Source organism: Phycodurus eques, chromosome 7, assembly GCF_024500275.1.
Source record: "Phycodurus eques isolate BA_2022a chromosome 7, UOR_Pequ_1.1, whole genome shotgun sequence".
In the NCBI taxonomy this organism is placed as follows: Eukaryota; Metazoa; Chordata; class Actinopteri; order Syngnathiformes; family Syngnathidae; genus Phycodurus; species Phycodurus eques.
Genome location: NC_084531.1, coordinates 9,463,092 through 9,481,304, shown reverse-complemented (window position 1 = coordinate 9,481,304; position 18,213 = coordinate 9,463,092). Strand labels below are relative to the sequence as shown.

The 18,213-nt window shown below is 40.4% G+C and overlaps 1 protein-coding gene across 5 annotated transcripts in view; it reads left to right on the top strand.

Annotated features, from left to right (window-relative positions):
• LOC133405378 (alpha-actinin-4) overlaps positions 1 to 17,314 on the top strand; it is a 90,856-nt gene extending 73,542 nt beyond the window's left edge. For 3 of the 5 annotated variants that reach the window (XM_061682256.1, XM_061682255.1, XM_061682257.1), the window contains 10 exons: positions 652 to 802; positions 2,743 to 2,851; positions 2,930 to 3,070; positions 3,146 to 3,328; positions 5,243 to 5,377; positions 6,763 to 6,942; positions 7,012 to 7,158; positions 9,484 to 9,564; positions 13,096 to 13,254; positions 14,594 to 17,314. In XM_061682256.1, coding sequence (XP_061538240.1) covers positions 652 to 802; positions 2,743 to 2,851; positions 2,930 to 3,070; positions 3,146 to 3,328; positions 5,243 to 5,377; positions 6,763 to 6,942; positions 7,012 to 7,158; positions 9,484 to 9,564; positions 13,096 to 13,254; positions 14,594 to 14,752 — 1,445 coding nt within the window. In that variant the 3' untranslated portion in view covers positions 14,753 to 17,314. Of the gene's footprint in view, positions 1 to 651; positions 803 to 2,742; positions 2,852 to 2,929; positions 3,071 to 3,145; positions 3,329 to 5,242; positions 5,378 to 6,762; positions 6,943 to 7,011; positions 7,159 to 9,483; positions 9,565 to 11,691; positions 11,758 to 13,095; positions 13,255 to 14,593 lie in introns of all 5 variants that reach the window. The other 2 variants (XM_061682258.1, XM_061682259.1) reach the window with 1 other exon arrangement.
• Positions 17,315 to 18,213: the final 899 nt, after the last annotated feature.

The window sequence follows — 18,213 nt, the reverse complement described above, 5'->3', positions numbered from 1 at the left end:
TAAATACTAAACTTTGAAATCAATGAGTAATTGTCTTTATTAATTATGATTTCAATAATCAAAATAATCATGATTATTATTTTTCCCATAATCGCCTAGCCCTACTTCAAACCAAAATGGCAGGCTTCCTGTCTTTTTTACTTATTTTCTTGTCTACTCATGATAGAAATCTATACCAAATTGTATGAAGTCAAACTAGCTTCAGGGCCTGAATTTACAAAAAATTAAGAAGTTGGTTCATGTCATCAAGCTTCAATACCATGCTCCCCCAACACATAATGACAAAAACTGTCTCTCTATTAATTGTCCCTCATCTTTCTAGTACACTTGGTTTAATTTTGATAGCAACTGAACAAAATCTATAAATTAGTTTCTTTTTAAAGGACCCCTCGAAATGGCTGAAATATCTAATATGGCCAGGTTGTACCAAAATAGCTGACTTCCTGTCTCTTTTCAGGCATGGCATCTTTTATGTGGCTTTACTAATGCCAGACATGTATGCCAATTTTTTGTTGTGTGAAACAGTTGATAGTTTTGAGTATGGGACCAACAATATACAGTACTAAAAAACTATCGAAGGATGTGCTAGTCCCCAACTATGCATGTCTAGTTTAAGGTCTTGAGTCCTGTTCCGTTGTGTGTGATATACAGGCAAGGAGGCCATGCTGACTCAGAGAGACTACGAGACGGCCTCGCTGTCAGAGGTGAAGGCGCTGCTCCGGAAACACGAGGCCTTCGACAGTGACCTGGCTGCCCATCAGGACCGAGTGGAGCAGATCGCTGCCATCGCGCAGGAACTCAAGTATGTGAAGAACCATTGAATGGTCAATTTAGTCAAGAAGCCCTTTCAATACACTTGCAAAAAAAAAAAAAAAGATTCAGGATAAATTAGGGATCCATCGATATCAAAATCTCAAGGTACGGTATCGTCACCGTATTAAAGTGCTCGGAGCGTTAAGGATAAACACACTGTAATTTAACACAAAATAAATAATGCTCAAATGTTGTAATCCTATTATTACTACCAATAGGTATTTTGAAGTGCAAAAAACTGCGTCGGAACACCGAGTGTTTCAAGTCACAAGCAAATATGTGACCCTCCAGCACGAAACTGATCTGAAGTCGCATGGCTGTGTTTTGAGCTGTTTACCTTTTCTGATAGGGCATTAAAAATGCTTTCCAATGATGTACTGGTCTGTTTTGTGCTGGAAGGTCACACATACAAAAACATATATTTTTAAACTGACAGTGTGAACATCCAGTGTAACAACTGGGAAACAATAATGTGCAGTTTGTCTTTCAACTTTTAACTGACAATGTAAATGTGTCTTTCAACAAGAATAAAAGCAATAATTTTCGGTCAAGTGTCTTAAATTTTAACAGCAAAAATTGTACATGTGCAATCGGACAGATTAGGGGGTCACATTTTAAATCTTGAACACTAACAAATATAAATAATACAACATCCTGATTGTCAGCTCGCTGCTTCACTCACACAATGCATCACTTAGTCACCGAGACCTTCCATCATGTTAACGTCCATTATCGGTTTGTGCATGCCTGCATGGGCAGGTTTAGCATATGTTACTAAAGAGTCAGCACCGCTGCAGCAGTTGAGCTGCGGTGTGATATCGCAGCAATGCTGACACCTTTTACTTTCAAATCTACCTTAGAAGCCAGATTCAACGTGTAGGCAAAACAGTTAACATGCGGGGAGAGCCCGGCCTCTCTCACCGCCATGTTTCATGCGTTGTCTGTGATAACAGCAATGCCATTTGTCGTGTTGATCCCCCACTCTGAAATGGACAATGTTAGCACCTCCAATGTTATGCCCAGTGTGTGATTCTAATAAAGCCCAAAAGTTCTCTTCTCCCACTCACCAGTCACCATGTGTCCGGTAATGGTTACGTAGCTCGTGAATGAGACACTCTGTGCCTGCTCGATGCTCTCTTTCACTTTGGCCGTTCTGCTCACCATCTGTGCTTCCTGCCATCTTTTCCTGCACTATGCAGGGGATCATGGGAATTGTGGTTTGTTTCTCAGACTGGCCCACTCAATGGCACAAGGGAGGGGGGGGGGGGACTACACCAGCGGGAGTTCTCAGAGTTCTCGTTTGATACAGACACATGCCACAGCATAATTGTAAGAATTTTGAAACCGAGATACCACAATATTTACAATAGTGTCAGATCCTTACTGTAAATGTCTTAATTATAATGTAATCTATTATAAAATTAAGTGAAACTCCTTTGAAGACAGCCAAGTAATGGAAGAAGAGGAAGGTATTTGCAGAGCCTTATGATTTATTACAATATAATACAATACAACAAATTCGAATGTGGTAGAAAAGTTAATTTATTTAGGTAATTCAATTTAAAAAGTGCAACTCTTAGATTATTCAGATTTATTAAACACATACTGTAGGAAAATACTTTATAGAAGGTGAATTAGTACCTAATTTCTATATTAGAAATAATAAAAATAATTTTGGTAGTTTCTTTTGCCATATTCTTTAAAGTTTGTGAATTTGTGGTTTTCGTTAGCTGTAAGCTATAAGCATAAAGATTGTACAAAATAAAGTATTTTTTTCAAAAATTTTTGGGGAGGAAAACAAATCTGAAATTTTATCTTAAAGCCATATTGACCAGACCTACTATCTCCTATCATACATACTTCTTTTTTTTTTTTTTTTTTTTTTTTTTTGGGGGGGGCACATTAAAAGCATCCCGTGTTGTCTTGCAGTGAGCTGGACTACTACGACGCACCCAACGTCAACGCTCGCTGCCAAAAGATCTGCGAGCAGTGGGACAGCCTTGGAGAACTCACCCAGAAGCGCAGGGACTCACTTCAGGTTTGAGACCTACAACGTGGTCAATAGAATCTACTCCAAGACCCTCTTGGACTCACACGTGTTCTCTGCTCTTTTCAGAAAACTGAGAAACTGCTGGAGTCCATCGATGAGCTCTACCTGGAGTACGCCAAGCGGGCAGCGCCCTTCAACAACTGGATGGAGGGGGCCATGGAGGACCTGCAGGACATGTTCATTGTCCACAACATAGAGGAGATCGAGGTACGTGTCAGGAACTTGACCAAGAGGGCAAACCATCCACCGGATGATAAAATAATGGACCTTTTGTTCCCTCAGAGTCTGATGCGTGCCCACGAGCAGTTCAAGTCCACCCTGCCTGAGGCCAACAAGGAGCGTGAGGCCATCCAGGCCATCCACAGCGAGGTGCAGAAGATCGCCCAGCACAATGGCATTAAGCTGAGCGGAACCAACCAGTACACCACCATCACGCCACAGAGCATCGACAGCAAATGGGATCAGGTAGAGTGTGTCTCATGTGTCTGCGATGTGTAGTAGAGTAGGAACAGCCATGATAAACTGACTGGTTGAAAAGAGTGAGGTACCCCAGCCTGGTTAAGTTATTGCATCAATAACAATTTGGTAACTTGAGAGCACTTATTTTCATTTCCTCAACAAGAATAAGTAGAAAGGACTTATTTTATTTTGCTACACCTGGTTTATGGCTATTTGAATGTGTAAAGCATCTTCCGATTCGATGTTTAGTTGATTCCCAATCTAGGTGTCGACATGTTGATACCATGAATAAACTGCTGGGAACAGGTATAGACTTGTCAGGGTTGACACTGGGTCATGAAACTGCTTAGCCAATGTGGCTAAACAGTATATAAATATCCGAGCCTCACTTGTGTGTAGTTAGCCACAACAGCACATGTGTTTATGTGGCTAAACCTTTAGACAGACTTCGCCAGTCCTCGTCACTGGGAACTAAGCCAATAAGCTTTAACGATATGGGCCCAATTAAAACTACCTAGTCATCAATCAGGAGTAGCTTTTTTTGTTTGTTTGTTTCTTTTAAACAAATATTGTAATTGCGATTTACCATTACATTTTTCGGGAGGAAGTTTAGCTTCAGCATTATTCACTAAACACAAGAAATGAATTATTCTATAATATGACCAACACAACACTAGAGCCAACAAATAAACGACTCTTTCCTATAGGCCAGCACTAAATGTTATGATGAATTGATATGAAAAACAAATCTTTATTTTACTATTGAAATGTAAAAAGAAAAACCTTCCATTACAGTAGAATATTGACTTACTGATTTAACTTCCTGTCTTGAACAAATGTAATACGGTATAATGATGCTCTTGTCAATAGCAGTAGCACTGCGGTAAGTGTCACCCAAGTATAGAGATAAAGTGGAGAGTGACACTTTTCATCACAGAGATGTGTATAAAAGCAGTTCAAATGGTAAACCATATTAAATGTTAATTAATGTTATCAATTAAAGTAAAAGTGTTGAGATGATTCACTTGTTATATGATAATCCTCAAGGAGGCTCTTAAGGCCTTTATATCGAATTTTCTCGAATTAAAACTTTTTAGTTAAAGATAGGCAATATTCTAAATCTTTGGTGGTAAATATTAGTAGATTAACTTTAGTTTTCAGATAATTGTAACAGATTTCCAAACCAGGACAAAGTGGTCTAAATTACATAAGGGGTGAGTGGGAGGAGGCTGTGGCTATGTTTGCCTTATGCCCCCAAATGAGTAGCTAGCTACGCCCTGGTTTGAGCCAGCCCCACCACCACCCGGCATGACAACCAAAGTGGATTAGCGGCTCGTGCATTGATGATGAAGGCAACTAGCTAGGTGTGACAACTAATGTGAATTGTAGGACACATTGACCATCGTCACTTCAAACGTACGTCGTGGTAATAAATATGCATGCTTCAATTCGGCGCCAAGCGGCATTGGATCTTTTCTTCCCCGATGCGACACTCCCCGCATCTGGGAAACCCCGTAAGCCTGACTGCTTAGCCAACAACGGCTAGGCGGCTGGTTGAAGCATTTTACAAAGCGGGGGAACTAAACCACTAACACTGTTCACGCACAGCAGAATGAGGGTGCTCACTTTAACTTTTATCGCCAGCGAGGCGAACGTGGGCAATATTTGCTTCACCACATCCTGTTTAAATTAGCCTTTGGTGAGGTGGCGAATGGGCAGCGCAAACCCTGCTTGTATAGAAGAGTAGTAAACGTTTTGATACCCATTTACTTTATATGGGCTGTAAATAGGCATTGCTACCGGCTGTAAACCTGGTGTAGACATGTAAATAGAGGTATTTTGTCATCATTAATACCATGTCAAGATGATGACTATAAAGAAGTAATGCACAAGGGTTAATTAAGATGTGTGTGTTTGCAGGCACAGAAGCTGGTACCTCAGCGTGATCGGGCTCTGCAGGAGGAGCTTCGCAAGCAGCAGTCCAATGACAAACTGAGACGCAACTTTGCCGAGCAAGCCAACGTGGTGGGACCCTGGATACAAAACAAAATGGAGGTACTGTTATGTAGTAGCTCATAAGCTCTAATGATTGCCAGATACCATTTCCCAGTGTAATCAATAGACTTTACACCGATCTGATCGGCTGGATCGGTATCTGCCGATAATTAGCCTTTTATGCTGATCGGCTTTAATGTCATAATTCGCCGATCCGATCAATGACATCCTTGATCGCCACCGCCAAAGACATTTATTCAATGTCGCCATTGTGTGCTGTATATTTGAATCCAATAGCTAGATTATTTTTAGCCGTGTGTGTCTTTTGACGTAGTGCTGTAAATATCTGACAGCCAATAGTTTTTTTTTTGTGTGTTTTTTTTAAACATGTCTGCAGTGTGGGACAGACAACACGTCTGAGACAGACAACACGTATTGCCTGAATCAGACTATAAGACAAATTTGGTCTTTCACGATTGCACTATGTCAGACTACTGCAGTAAAATCTTCGCATCCCATCTTTTTTGATCACGGGGCTTTATCTTGTCAACTCAAACGTGACCGGATTCATTCGTTACCATGGTGACAACATCGCTACGCGCGTATTACAAGAACAAAATGGGGAAAAACGTGTGGTGTGGTCACCGGTGCTTGGGAGATTATGTTCATTTAAGGATTGCTTGAGGTATGTTCATGTACTTTTAATAAGATACGGCTCGCAAGCAGGCAACAAAACGTTATGTCGTCTAGCAAGCAAGTGCTAGCACTAAAGGTTGCACGTAAACATGCCGGCGTTATGTCGAATCATGTTCTAAAGTTTCGGTGTGTGAAGTAGTAAGTAAACAATAAAGTAATTCAATTACAGTAAGTTAGCACTCACTATTTCTGTCATGTTGTGAAGTTGGTTTGGCCTGACTGATAAGAATACATGACCTGACTAGAACATTGATTTCCGACCTTTATGGAGCGAAGTCACATATCTCACGGCACACCAACAAACAAAAATGTCACAAAAAGTAGATACACCATAATTACTGTATGTACTTCCTGCCATCTAATAGAAGACCATTCATTTGTCTGTCTGTCACTATGCCTCACTGGCATAAATAGAGGAACAAAGATATCTTATTTCTTGTAAATGAATAATGTTTTTGAGCAGTTAAGTAAAATTTAATAATTTCCCACGGCACACCTGAAGATCGCTCATGGCACACTAATGTGCGACGGCACACTGGTTGGGAATCAATGGACGAGAGAATACTTTTGAAGATACTCAATATACAGTACACAAGTATGTATAGTAAATGAAAAAGTCATTTAAATAGACACCTTGCTCAATCTTGTGATTGGATCGGTAATCGGTTCTCGGTTTTTTAAACTGTGATCGGCCTCAAAAATCCTGATCGTGTAAAGCCTAGTAATCAATGGAAATGTTGCGTGGACAGGAAATTGGCACGATATCCATTGAGATGATAGGCACTCTGGAGGACCAGCTGACCAACCTGAAGGAGTATGAGCGCAGCATTGTGGACTACAAGCCCAACATTGACCAGTTGGAGGGCGTTCATAAGCTCATCCAGGAGGCCCTCATCTTTGACAACACGTACACGCCCTACTCCATGGAGGTAGTAACACAACCTCATGTGGGTCAGTTATTCTGTAAGACGTTTATTAACATGCATTTCCCCCTGCAGCACATCCGCGTGGGCTGGGAGCAGCTGCTCACCACAATCGCCAGGACCATCAACGAGATTGAGAACCAGATCCTGACACGCGATGCCAAGGGCATCAGCCAGGAGGAGCTGTACGAGTACCGTGCCTCCTTCAACCACTTTGACAAGGTCAGGCATGCAAACTCAGGCCTTGCAGCATCATTATTTTTACTACACCTTTTGGGCTTAACATCTCCCAAAATCAGTTTGTATCTTTATTGGTGTCATAAATGGCCACCTTGCATCATACAAAATAAACAGCACAAGTAGAGATAATCCACAAACACATGCACAATTTCTTGTCATTTAATTAAAGCGATTTCTCCTCTGCCAGTTATTCCTGATAACCGCCACCTTACACAATAGAAAAATACATGACGACTAGAAGCAATCCAGTCAAAAAAGTTCCACGGAACATTCTTGTCACGCAATGTACAGTCATGGAAAAAATTATTTGATCACTATTGTTTCTTCAATTTCTTGTTCATTTCAATGCCTAGTACCTCTTAAGGTATATTACCTGAAGAATACAATGAACACAACATAAATGCTGCTGCTTCCATAATACTTTGTCCCATTTGACATGCTTAAGCTTAATTGTATTCTTATATGATTTTGGTTATTATCAAGAACACCATGGAAAATTTATTGATAGCCGCTCTTAAATGAAACTCTTATGAGTTATTTTTTTTTTTGTTATCATTATATTTGTCCAGGCGGCACGGTGAACTACTGGTTAGCACGTCTGCCTCAGTTCTGAAGAGCCGGGTTCAAATCCGGCCTCGCTTGTGTGGAGTTTGTATTTTCTCCCCGTGCCTGTGTGGGTTTTCTCCGGGTACTCTGGTTTCCTCCCACATTCCCAAAACATTGCATGGTAGGTTAATTGAAGACTCTAATTTGCCCGTAGGTGCGAATGGTTGTTTATATGTCCCCTGCGATTGGCTGGCGACCAGTTCATGGTGTACCCCGCCTCTCGCCCAGAGTCAGCTGGGATAGGCTCCAGCATGTCCGCGGCCCTAGTTGAGGATAAGCGGTACATAAAATTATTGAATATTTGTTCAAGCAAATGCTCCTTTAGTTTTACCAGGCATTAAAATTGAACAAATGAAGAAGCAAGGGTGGTCTCACAGTTTTTTTTTCCATGACTGAAAGTGTCATGAATAATGTGACTCGCCAGTTATTCATGATAATCGCCACCTAGTACAATAGTAATAATCCACCCAGTTGAGAAATGTTGCTCAAAGATGCTCATGTTCAGACCATAGGAGGGGCTGAAAGGGGAGCCAAGCGAGTGAGTATCACTTGTTCATTGCTGGGGGTGTCACTCAGAAGGACAGAGTGTTTCAGTATGAATATTTTCACACTTTTGGAGATGTGTGAAATTTGTTGTTTTTTTATGGTTGGATTAATTAGGGCTGTCACTGTCAAATCTTTTTTTAGAATCGATTAACCTATATGTATTTTCTTGACTACTCGACTAATCCCCCCCACCCTTTCTTTTAAAAAAAGTTTTTATTTATTATTATTTTTTTTTATAAATACTAGTAACATGCATTTTATTCTGGACTTCTATCCTTAAGCTGCATATGTTGGTACTGAGTGCATGGGGCGGTGGGATGGAAACAGAAACTCTGTACAGAATTTGAGACAAAAAAAATTAATTTTCCTTTACCAAATGGTTAGCATTAGTGGGCTAGCGATTACCATTTTAGGTTAAAAAACAACAACAACAAAACTAACTACCATTCAGCTCACCTCATACATCAAGCATTTTAATAGCATCTAATAATGTCTTAAATATCACAAACGCTTCTCTGTCATTTTTGGTAATGTTTTTCACTTGTCCAACAGTGCGTCCATCTGCAACAAACGTTTGCACGATAAACATAGGCAGTGGCCAAATGATTCTGGGCAACAGAAATTGGGTCCAGGCAGCGCAAATATTCTTTTATTATTTTTATTTCCTCGAGGCAGACATTTTTGTGTCGACCAATTTTTGTGGTCAAGTTAGCTGAATTAAGTTTTTTTTTTCTTTTTCTCCACAACCCTAGAATTGATAATGTATGCCAACCAAAGTTTGAGGAATCACCACTAGGGGTCCATCTTGATTGTGAACGATGCACTCCGGGTGTCACTGTTATTACTCTGTCACGTCTGTTGTTTGTTCCATTATCCCATGACATCTTGTTGCTAAATTCCTTTTAAAGGCATTGACCATATTTGGTAAAATAAGAAAAGATGGATAGCTTATATCCCAGCAAGCATTTAAACACAATACTTGATTCTGTGTGGACATTTGTCTAAACAATCAGCCTTGTCTGTCTCCCATCCATCCCGTCATCCCTCCTGCATGGTCCATCCCACCGCCCATCCCTACGTTCCGTGGTCACGAATTGGTTGGGCTCTGGTGTGTGATGTGGCGCTCTGTCACTGGCTGTCATTGGCTCGCCTCAGGACCATAGTGGGGCCCTCATGGCTGAAGAGTTCAAGGCCTGTTTGATCAGTCTGGGCTACGACGTGGAGAACGACAAGCAGGTAGGACCCCGGGACCGGATGGAGGGACCAGGAAAATGGGGAATGAGTCCGGAGGGAGGCTACCTTGCAGCAGGAAAACATCACTGCCAGTCAGATGAATGTCCTTTTACTTTTACTACCAAATGAAGACATAACTTTGATACCAGATGTAAATAGAAGTTGCAAGCAAGCAGATACCCGGTGTAAACACATTGATACCAGGTGTAAACACATTGATACCAGGTGTAAACACGTTGAAAGCAGGTGTAAAGGTGTTGATACTAATGTAAACGCACTGATACCAGGTGTAAATAGGAGTTGTAAACATGCAGATACCATATCTAAATACAGTGGAACCTCTGGTATCGAACGACTCTGTTTACGAATAATTCAGGTTACGCACAAAATTTTCATAGAAAAACATACCTTTATTTACGTATTTTGTTCGATTTGCAAACGCTTTTGGTATAGACGAATGGAAGGATCTATGTTGTGCTTCTACTGCGTGACGATTACTAACTAGTTGTCTGCTCCGCAGCGTAAAGCGGAAGTCTGTTCTAGGCGGGAGTTCTGCCACCACATCCTCAATCATCCGATCACAAAGCTAAAAAGCCCAGAAACCATTTTGTTTTTGTTAAAAAATACTATTTACAGTATTTATTGAATTGTAGTGTCTCTTTAATTAAAACAATGAATCGTTCATGTTGGCGTAATCACATCAAAATAGCTCTTCACGGAGGCGTTCTTAAGTGTAAGTTCCGCTTATGCACATTCAGCCAATCAGATGCAACCAGCAGCCAGCACATAATGAATAAAGACTGACAGAGTTGTGCCATTGTCGCACAGAACTTTTTCTAAACAAAGTAATCAAAGGGATAAACTATCAGACTGGCACCAAAGATAAAAAGGGAAACTGCTAAAGATAGTGTTAGGAAGCACTTTTCATAGATGAACAGAAATTTCTGTGCGTTGTGCAACTGTCATTGACTGTGTGTGACACAAAGCAACTAAGGTAGGCACTGTATCTTTGTTGTTGTTTTGTTCTGTATTAGACTAACAAAACTGAGAAAGCGCTTGCTGGTGATAGCGTGAGTGAGGCAATACAAAAACTGATCAAAAGAAATGTGCAGGAAATGGGCCAACAGCGATTAATCTTTAAATGGCAATGTTTTTTTTTTGTTGTTGTTTTTTTTCTGAAGAGGAAAAAGTAAAGTTTCCCTGGATCGGTTTGTTGTCGCAAAGTCAACCAATGAATGAGAGAGAAAACAGAGAAAAGAAAAAAACATGGGAAATGCGAGTACACAACACCACTGTACCTTATGTATTGTCCCAAGGAGATCGGTGTGAATATGTGGTTGCCGGACATGGCGTAGTCTTCTGCCACCACCTGTCGGTGACTCGTAAGTCGTACGTCGGGTCACTCGTATCTCAAGGCACCATTGTACATTGATACCAGGTGTAAATGCGTTGATACTAGGTGTTAAACTGTGGCTACCTGATGTGAATGTGCAGATACCAGGTGTAAACACCTTCATACCAGGTGTATATATATTATGAGTTTGAAAATGCAAAAATAGTTGTTTCCTGTCTGCTAGCTGTATACCCAATTATACCAGGTATAAACTTGCCGATAGCAGATGTAAACATGAAGATACTAGGTGTATACTTGTTGATACCAGAAGTTAGAATGCCAATGTGGTTATAAATGTTCCGTTACAACAAAGTGTAAGCGCTTCGATACAGGTATAAATGCACTGATACAGTTATAACCATGTAAACAATTGCTGCAAACAGCATAGACATGCTCACTAGAAATCTTGCCCAAAGAAATCAAAATAATAGAAAGTTTCCAACTGGTCAGTCCCTGGTTGTTTTTCCTGCTTCCAAGGCTCCTCAGGATTACTGGCGTCTGGCTTGGAAATGTCACGTCCCCATATGTCCACCAGGAGTCTCTGTTGCTTTGTACAGGCGTAGTCTTGTGTCACTCTTGTCAGTCATGTTGTTGACTCATTGTGCTTTTTATCTCATGTTTTTCTCCTCCTTCGCTTCCTCCAAACACATAATTTCCCCTTCCTCTTCTTCTACATCTATCTTACCATTTCTATTGCTTCTGTACTATAAATTACCCACCCTGCTGGCCCCCCACAGAAGCGTTCGGGACAAATGGTGGCAGAGGATTACCGGGCTCTGCTCATTTCTACAGGAAACAGCCTGGTACTGGTGCCAATGCTTGCTTCAGCCCCCACCCCCTACCCTCTCTCAGGGTGTCTGCAGGTCCAACAGTGGTTAATTTGCTATTTGGATTACTAAAGTGCCAAAGTAGAAGTACTTATTTCATTGTACCAGGTGTAAATATGTTAATAGGAGTGCAAACATACTGATACCAGGTATAGACCCATAGATACCAGTAGTGTACATGTGAATAGGAATTGTAATAAGTCGATAGATAATCAGTGTAAACATGTCAATGCCAGGTCTACTAATGTAGATAATTGTAAACGTGTTGATACCAAGTGTAAATGCATTGATACCAGGTATACACAATTTGATACCAAGTATACACAAGTTGATGCCGGGTGTAAACGCACTGAAACAAGGTGTAAATGCACAATACTAGGTGTAAACATGCCGATACAAAGTGTAAACATGTCTAAATAGTTGTAAATGCTAATACCAGATGTACACCCAACCCTACCAGTTGTAAACCCGTCGATCCCGGGTGTGAATGCGCCTGCACCACGAATAAATGCAACAATACCAGGTGAAATTGCACAAAACCATGTTTAAACGTGCCAATCCCAGGTGTAAACATGTAAATAGGACTTGTAAATGCAATTAACAGATGTACATGCAACGATACCAAGTGTAAACTGTGTTGATACAAAGTGTAAACATACCAATACTAGGTATAAACATGTAAATAGGAGTTGTTAATGTCAATACTAAATGTACGTGTACGACATGTCAATCCAAGGTGTTAACATGTTGTTACTCAGTGTTAACAAGTGGAGTAAATATGCTGATAACTGGTGTAAACTCACAGATAGCAGATCCGATATTTGATACAGGGGTAAACACAATACATTGATACCAGTTGTAAACAAACTCTTACCAGGTGAATTGAAATTGTGAAAATATTGATACCAGGTGCAGACATGTCAATGCAGGTGTAAACATGTCCCAACAGGTGTAGACTCATTCATACCAGATGTAAGAATGTTGGTATGAGGTACAAATATTTTTTACCAAGTAAATGTACCTATACCAGTTTACAAACATGCAAATAGGATTCATATGCTGGTGTAAAAATGTTAATAGCTCAATGTGGTGTTTATTGGAGGTATTCACCTGGAGGCACCCTGCTGGCTTTTCTCACTTGTCTTTTTTTCTGTTTCTAGCACGGTGAAAGTGAGAGCATTTGTCTTGTATGAGCTAGTGAATGTTGCATGTGTGTTGTGTTACAATGTTGTGGTCCAGACGTTTCCGTCTGTGTGCATATATGTTGTGTTTAAGTGTCTTGCGGTTAACCTTTTATATTTTGTCGGCCACCAGGGCGACGCCGAGTTTGCCCGCATCATGGGCATTGTGGATCCCAACAACACTGGCACGGTCACCTTCCAGGCTTTCATCGACTTCATGTCCCGAGAGACCACAGACACAGACACGGCAGACCAGGTCATCGCCTCCTTCAAGATCCTGGCCGCAGATAAGGTGAGGTTAAAAAGTTCAGCCCCTAAAGACAATTTTCTTTAGCGACGTGAAATTTGGTCAGCATGTCTATCATGAGTAGACCCACAAAAAAGACTCAAGGTGCCCTGCCTGAAAAGACACAGGAAGTCTGCTATTTTGGTTTGAAGCGGCCATTTTAGGGTAATTTTGACCATTTCCAGGGGTCTTTCAAGACTGATTACTGTCCAATTGCTGTCAAATTAAAAATATGTATACTAGAGAGAGGGACAATGCTAAATAAATTGTCAGACATTTAAATGTTGGGCAGATAGTGGTGGAAAATTTTGCTAAATCTTATTGCAATGTAAAACTAGTAATATTTCACCTTATTGTTTCTTAAAAAATTCTGCTGCCGAAGGCAGTTTTGACTTGGCAAAATGAAATTTGGTAGGAATGTCTATCATGAGTAGACCCACAAAGAAAGTCTTCCAGGGCTCATTCATTGAGGAACTTGACCTAGAGATTTTGTCCAGTTGCTCCCAAATTTGAAGCACGTATGCTCGACAGATAGACAACACTAAATTGCCAGAAAGGTGGATTTTCGTCTTTGTATGCCGGTGCAGTGCAGCTGCAAATTTTGATGCCTTCCCCCAAAACACCAAAGAAGCTCATAATTTAGGGAAATTTCAGCCCAGTTTCTGTGCATCCATCCATCCATTTTCCATACCACTTAACCTCATGCGGGTCGCGGGCGTGCTGGAGCCTATCCAAGCTATCTTCGCGTGGAAGGGGAGGCGGAGTACGCTGTGAACTGGTCGCCAGCCAATCGCAGCAGCACAGTTTCATCAGCAACATTTGGAAGGCATATCTATCATGGGTAATTTAAAAAAAATAAATTCTCTAGAAGCCATGCCCGAAAACAAACAGGAAATTTGCCACTTTGGTTGGAAGCGGCTGTTTTAGGCCCATTTGGGTGCTTTCCAGCGGTCCTTCAAAGACCAGCTCCTCCTTGTCCGATTGCTACCAAATTGAAGAAAGTACACGAGATGGGTGGAAAATGCTGAACTGAGAAAACGTGTGTTTTGGTCATTGGTGGCAAAGTTAATGAGTCCCCAGAAACACAAATTTTAGTTTTTGAAAATTCAGCCCTTGAAGCCATTTGCACATGAAGTTAGGTAGAAATGTCTATCCACCACCAAATCTCAAGAACCCATGCCTGAAAACGCACAAGAGGTCTGCCATTTTGGTTTGAACCGGCCAGTTTTGGTCATTTGATCCATTTCAGCGGTCCTCCAAAGACTCATAGGTGCACCCATATTTCCAAAAACTGGTGTGCAGTTCTGCTCTCTGCTTTAATCGCGACTCTATCTGCTCCTGTCAGAACTTCATTACCGCCGACGAGCTGAGGCGGGAGCTGCCCCCCGACCAGGCCGAGTACTGCATCGCCAGGATGGCACCCTACTCGGGGCCCGACGCCATCCCCGGCGCGCTCGACTACATGTCCTTCTCCACCGCCCTGTACGGCGAGAGCGACCTGTAAGGGCGGCGGACTGAACAGGGACGAGGATGAGGGGGATGGGGGGGAGTCATGTTGTAAGTCGAGCTTGAGGTGCCCCACGTGTGCCGGTTTGAAAGTGTTTGAGCGTGGCGAGTGAAGTGTAGTTTATGGAAAAACGTCTATTCGATATCCTTGATATCCAGCTTGAGGTCCGTGTACTAGTATACTCTTCTACTCTAGTAAGACTATTCAGCGCAGACTATAGTGGAACGACTGTGTAATATTGGAAATTATTAGTAATATTTTTTTCCACTGCAAGTAACACTTTTGGCCTAATATTATGTAATTAAATATTACTAGTAAACTATGAAAAGTCGTTTGAGCATTTATTCAATATACTTGCTATCCAGCTTAAGATCCATGTACGAGTGCACACTTTCTTTGCTAGAAAGACAATTCAGCGCACTAGTAGAATGACTGTCTTACCAGTAATGTTTTCACCATTACGAGTGCCACTTGTGGCCTAGATAATATGACTTTAAACTGCATATGAAGGATATTGGATAAATGCTCTAACAGCTTTATGAAAAGGTCCATATACGAGTATGCACTATTAAGACAATTCAGTGCACTCGTAGAATGACTAGGGCAAACTAGTAGAACATCTGTCTTACTAGTAAAAAAAATTTCCTCTCCTAGTGCCAATTTTGACCTACTAGTACGCAATTGAACCTCACTAGAAAACTATGGGAAGCTCTTTAAGCATTTATTCGATATCCTTGATATCCAGCTTAAGGTCCATTTACTAGTAAGTCAAATCAGTGCATTAGTGCAATGACTGTCAAACTAGTAAAAATGTTCCTCTACTTGTGCCAATTTGGAGCTACTTGTACACAATTCAACCTTACTAGTAAACTATGTTAAGCCATTAGAGCATTTATTCAAAAGCTTTGATATCCAGCTTATAGTCCATGTACTAGAAAGACAATTCAGCGCGCTAGTGGAGCAACTGTCTTACTTTTAACGTCTCCCCCCCACTACCGTATAATGTTCCTGCACACTAGTAGGACCACTACATGTTTGTAGTGTGGCAAAACATTGCACTAGTAGACAGTTGCGTGCTACTGGTACTACTAGTGACACTATCAAATTTTACTAGTTACGACCTAGTTCCACTCGTAGGATGTAGATGCTTTGCTTCATTAGTAACACGTTATTGCACTAGTCTGCAAAAGTGATCCTAGTGGTGTGCAGAAATGTCATACAGTCGTGGAAGGGAGTTCTACTAGTGCGCCGTTAGTTGGTCTTATTGTCTTACTCGTCAGGACAAAGAGCACACTAGTTGATGGACCTTGAACGTTGATTGAGCATTGATTCAATATCCTTGATATACATCATATGGTTTAGTACTAGTTAGAAAATGCTACCTGTAAGACACAGTTGTTCTGCAAGTACTAGTGCGCTCAAGTCATTCTGCTAGTGCATTCAATTGTCTAGTAGTCAGGAAAAAGAGCTTACTAGTACTTTGGACCTTAAGCTGGATATCAATGTTATGGAATAAATGCCCCAAGGGCTTTCCTTAGTAGTTTCACTTCCTTCCTTGATGTTTTGGGAACGGGAGGGGAAGGGGTGCGCTTGTAAACTTCACCCTCTGCCTTTTTTTTTTTTTTTTGGGGGGGGAACTAATCTTGATACTTATGCGAAATTTATTTTATTATCATTTGGGGAGGGGGTCAAAGGGTTCCGACAAGGGAAGAGTTCTCACACGATTGCCGATGTTTGTGTATTAGATTATAGTTATATACTGAGGCGGGTGGCACGGTCGGGTGAGATCTAAGGAGGTGTCGTTCAACCACAAATGAATTTGCATATTTGCCCACAATTCCCTTTTGTTGCTGGATAAGGTGACCAATTTCTTTTCCCTTTCTTGCTTTCCCAAAGTAGAGGGTGCCGTCAGGACACTGTAAATATTTTTCTTTCTTTTCAGAGTGAGAAAATGTTTAAAAAAAAAAAAAAAAGAGAGAGAGAAAGTTTCGCCCAATCAGAATTGGCGTCATCCATTTAACCAATCCACACAAAATGTCGCCATGTTTGTTCCTGGTTTGGACGATTACTCTGGTAATGGTCTTGTGTGTGTCCTCAGCACCATCTTCTCTCTTTTACTCTTTTCACTTCCTCTAATCCCTCCATCCTCACCTGTCTTCAATAACAAAAAAGAAAAATCACCCAAAAGGAAATGAAAAATAATCTATGCAATATTAATGAGATGATTTGAGGATAAAAAGTCTAAATTGATGGAAGACTTTTTGTTTTTGTGAAGGGAGGGCACATAGAGAGACTCCAGGACCAAAAGGTTCTCTCCCTCTCTTCTCGCTTTTTCTTTCTTTTTTGCCACCTGGCAGGAGAATAATTTGCTCTGGAAATTGTGACCCCCCCCCCCCCCCCCCCTTTATTTTATTTTTTTTGTACTCTTTAATAATAATAAGGAACCTTATCTGCTGTACTGGAAACTGCAAAAGGCCTTTTTTTCTGTCTAACCATGATGACGACGACGATGATGAGTGACGCTCACCAAGCACACATAAAAGTTTCCTTACAAAAATGCACCTGTATTTCATGTCCTCCTTTATTGACACGATAGACACACACACACATTTAGTCAGCGCTCTTGTACATGCTATACTCTTTGTTTATATTAGAAATTCATTCACGCATTTCCACCTAAAGTTCCAAGAAATTGGACTTCTTGGTGCATGTCCTTCAAGGAACTAAAACATAGAAACAGTTCAGGCAAATTTTGGTTTGATTAGACAAGTTTTGATACTGAGAATATTAAACCAAACTAAATTATACCTTTCATGTTCAGTGGACCCCCACATATTCACAGCTTGGCACCCGTGGAGATTAACATTATTTTTAAAAAAAATTGCAATTAAAAAATATATAAAATAAATACCGATGATTGCATTTGTTATTCATTATTGAAATAAATAGGTCAAAACTACAATATTTTCATTTAGTAAATCCTGGTTGAGTTTTCAAGATTGGCTTGGAAAATAATACTTTTAAGTTCATGCAAAAACTACCCTTTTTTGTAAAACCATATTTATACAGTTACAGTATTTATTTTCCATTTCTAATCAGGTTTTGATAACCAGTTTTATAATGGGGGAAATACACACCTAAAATTAAAACTACATTTTTATTTTATTTTATTTATTTTTTTAAACAAGTTGGTGATTTTTAGTTTTATTTACAAACCCCAGTTCCAATGAAGTGGGGGACGTGTAAAACGTGAATGAAAACAATATAATGATTTGCAAATCCTTTTCAAACAATATTCAATTGAATACACTACAAAGGCAAGATATTTAAGATATTATATATATATATATTTTTTTTTTTTTAATTTAGCAAATATTCTCTCAAAAAAGCTGAGACGGGCAACAAAAGACTGGGAAAGTTGAGGAATACTAAAAAAAAAAACTGGAACATTTCACAGG